This window comes from Phyllostomus hastatus, unplaced genomic scaffold (genome assembly GCF_019186645.2).
Source record: "Phyllostomus hastatus isolate PE091 unplaced genomic scaffold, TTU_PhHast_1.1 phas_contig_551, whole genome shotgun sequence".
NCBI lineage: Eukaryota > Metazoa > Chordata > Mammalia > Chiroptera > Phyllostomidae > Phyllostomus > Phyllostomus hastatus.
This window is the reverse complement of record NW_025333909.1, coordinates 11,904,599-11,907,432: the sequence shown is the minus strand read 5'-3', so window position 1 is coordinate 11,907,432 and position 2,834 is coordinate 11,904,599. Positions and strand designations below refer to the sequence as shown.

At 46.1% G+C, this 2,834-nt stretch overlaps 1 protein-coding gene across 1 annotated transcript; it reads left to right on the top strand.

Moving 5' to 3' along the window:
• The first annotated feature begins 620 nt into the window (after positions 1 to 620).
• Positions 621 to 1,694, top strand: LOC123824288 (heat shock transcription factor, X-linked member 3-like). The gene has a single exon (XM_045847396.1). It carries the CDS (start codon positions 621 to 623, stop codon positions 1,692 to 1,694), a length of 1,074 nt encoding a protein of 357 aa, XP_045703352.1.
• The last annotated feature ends 1,140 nt before the right edge of the window (positions 1,695 to 2,834 follow it).

The following is a 2,834-nucleotide window of genomic DNA, read 5'->3' as shown; positions in this document are numbered from 1 at the left end:
TTAAATATTTTGGCACACTAAAATATTTAAAATATTTAAAAATATTTACAAATATTAAAACTATTAAAAATATTAAAAATATTTAGTTGTGCCTACTGTAGGGAGTTGACCCAGGGTAAGAAACCCGGATGTTAGTTTGCACCCACGTGAGCAGGACCAAGCAATCCGTTACAGCCGTTGGAAGAGACCAAAGTAGGAAGCCGTGGGGGGGCGACCTGGGGGCACTGTCAACTGAGCCTGGTCCCACCACCATCTTCTGGGAAGCATAGTGCCCCTGGGGCCCATGTGACCCAGGCAGTCCTGCTGGTAGCCCAGCTAGGATTAACTAGGGTCTCACCCTTGAGCAATCAAAGAGGCCATCCACAGGCCTCCCCCGTCCTTAGAATGGGAGTGAGCAGGATCCTCATCTCACGCAGCCGAAGCCAGTGCGCAGGCGCAGATCCACCTGTGAGCCACCCTCATGACATCACAAGACCTATGGGGGGCACTGTCCCGTCAGCAGCTGGTTGCCCCCCAACTGAGACTCTAGAATTCTGAGGACGGTTTATATTGGGCGTCTCGCCGTCGTGCTCAGTTGTAAGACCCTGTGTGGCCAAGGCGGTTTGTTTTAGAGCACAGCCATGGCTAGTTCAGATTCCGATGAGAAGGACGAAGCCACGCCAGCCACATCAGACAGAAGAGCACCACCAATAACGGTCCGAGCCGACACATCCCCAGATTGCTCTGAGGATCCGAGGCGGGCTACGGAGATGGAGGTGGACCAAGCCCCGAGCCAGGATCCCAACTCTCAAGACAACCCGAAATCGAAGAATTCAAAGGAAGGGATCAGCGAGGTTGAAGGAAGCAACAGTCTTTTCCGACTGCCCTTCCCCAAGAAACTTTGGGGGATAGTGGAGGACGACGCCTTCCCTTCCGTGCGCTGGAGTCCCAAGGGAGACACCGTGGTCATCGAGGTCGACCTCTTCCAGAGGCAAGTTCTCAGCCTCAGGGGCGCGGAGAAGATCTTTGAATCCGACAGCCTGAAGACTTTCATCCGTCTGATGAATCTCTACGGGTTCTGCAAAATTCGCTCAGGCACCTCAATTTGCCGTCCGGGACCCAGAAGACGGATGATCTACCGCAACCCTAACTTTCAAAGAAACAAGCCTTCGCTCCTGAAGAACATCAAGAAAAGATACAAGTGGATGACCACCGCTGCTTCTCCAGGGAGCGGCGCGCCACCTCCCAAGACCAGGAAGAGGCAGGTATCCCCTTCGAGACTCTCACTTGTTAACATTAGGGAAGGCACCAAAGACAGTAGTGGCGAAACCCAGAAGCAGGCCCCAAGTGCGCAGGGACCCGGTGGCCCCCAGCCATTCCAGTTCGCGGGTCTGAGGTCCACAGGCAGTGTTATGAGTCCCCACTGCCCAAATGACCCAGGTGGCCCCAGTGGGGAGTGCCTATCCAGGACTGTCCCGTTTGCCCCCAGGTTTCCCGCCCGAACTGATGGCACAGGGGACCTGGCCACCAGCTGCCTACATTTCCCACTGGATCGCGCGGTCATGTGTTTGTACAACGCCTGCTACTCCATCCTGACAGCTGTCTTTTCCATCCTAGGCGATCGTTGTGAGCCGGACGCGGAGGGCCTCTTGGATCGCCTGTCCATCTTCTGCGAGCACATTCCCGATGATCCAGGACCCGGAGCGCCCACATGACAGGCAGCAGTCACTACCTTGTCACCATTAACCCATGGTAGTCAATAAACAATCCAATTGAAACAACAAAGTTTAAGACTTTTGCTTACATTGATTCCAAACTTTTAACCCACTTGTGTGTAGCCTGTAGGAGGTTAAACCTTGGTTAAGATGATACAGATTTTAAAATGTTGTGAGAGCAATTGCTATTCACCATTGCCAGCTTTTCCAGAGGGCAGGCTTTGTAATTTCTCAGTTTGCTTATTTTGATGGGAATTATGGTGGGCCATTAGAAAAACTTCCTTTTCTGGTTTGGGATAAACATTTTAATAGCTTCTCACTTATGTTAATGCAAAGCCAAAATTTTTCCCTAGAATGAGGAACTTAAACATTTAAGTGATTACTTCCTTAACTTTCTCCTTCCAGGGAAGAGCTTATCTACTGAGTATACTCATAGAAATATAAAACCTAGTAAATATTTTTAAATATATAGTAAATATATGAAATATTATACTAAATATAATATTTAAATACTTTATTTACTATAATATTAATATATTTATCCTAGTAATAGAAATATAAAACATAGTATACTATTAAATATGGTATATACATTTACTCTATATTTATATTAGTCATATAAATATAAAATATAGTCAACATTTTTGGAAATACATAGCAAATATAGTAAATATCATAGTAAATAAAAATATAGCTAAGATAAAGTTAAGTAAAACAAATGCATAGTACATATAAAAATCTCTAGTGTGGTGTGAGTTGCCACTTCACAAACCGAGCAGTGATGGGTTGTTCACTGAAGCTGGAGAAGGAGATTGAGGATGGACAGTCCGGGGAGACAGCACGGGGCGAAGGCAATTCCACCGGGAGAGTTATCATAGAATGTTTTGAAAACATGGGAAAGCAAAGACTGAAATAGCCAGCTAAGAAACTCCTGTGATAAGCATTAGCCAATCAACAGGTAAAATGTAATACCAGTTTTTGGTTATTTTTCTCTGTGAGGGAGTAACCAACATTTCTCTGCTCTCAAGATTCTTCCGGCTGGTATAATAATCAAGTGTGCATGAGACAGAATAGCAACAGAAAACAACCAAATCTAACAGAAGCAGAGACATGGAAATACAGAACAAACTGACAGTAACC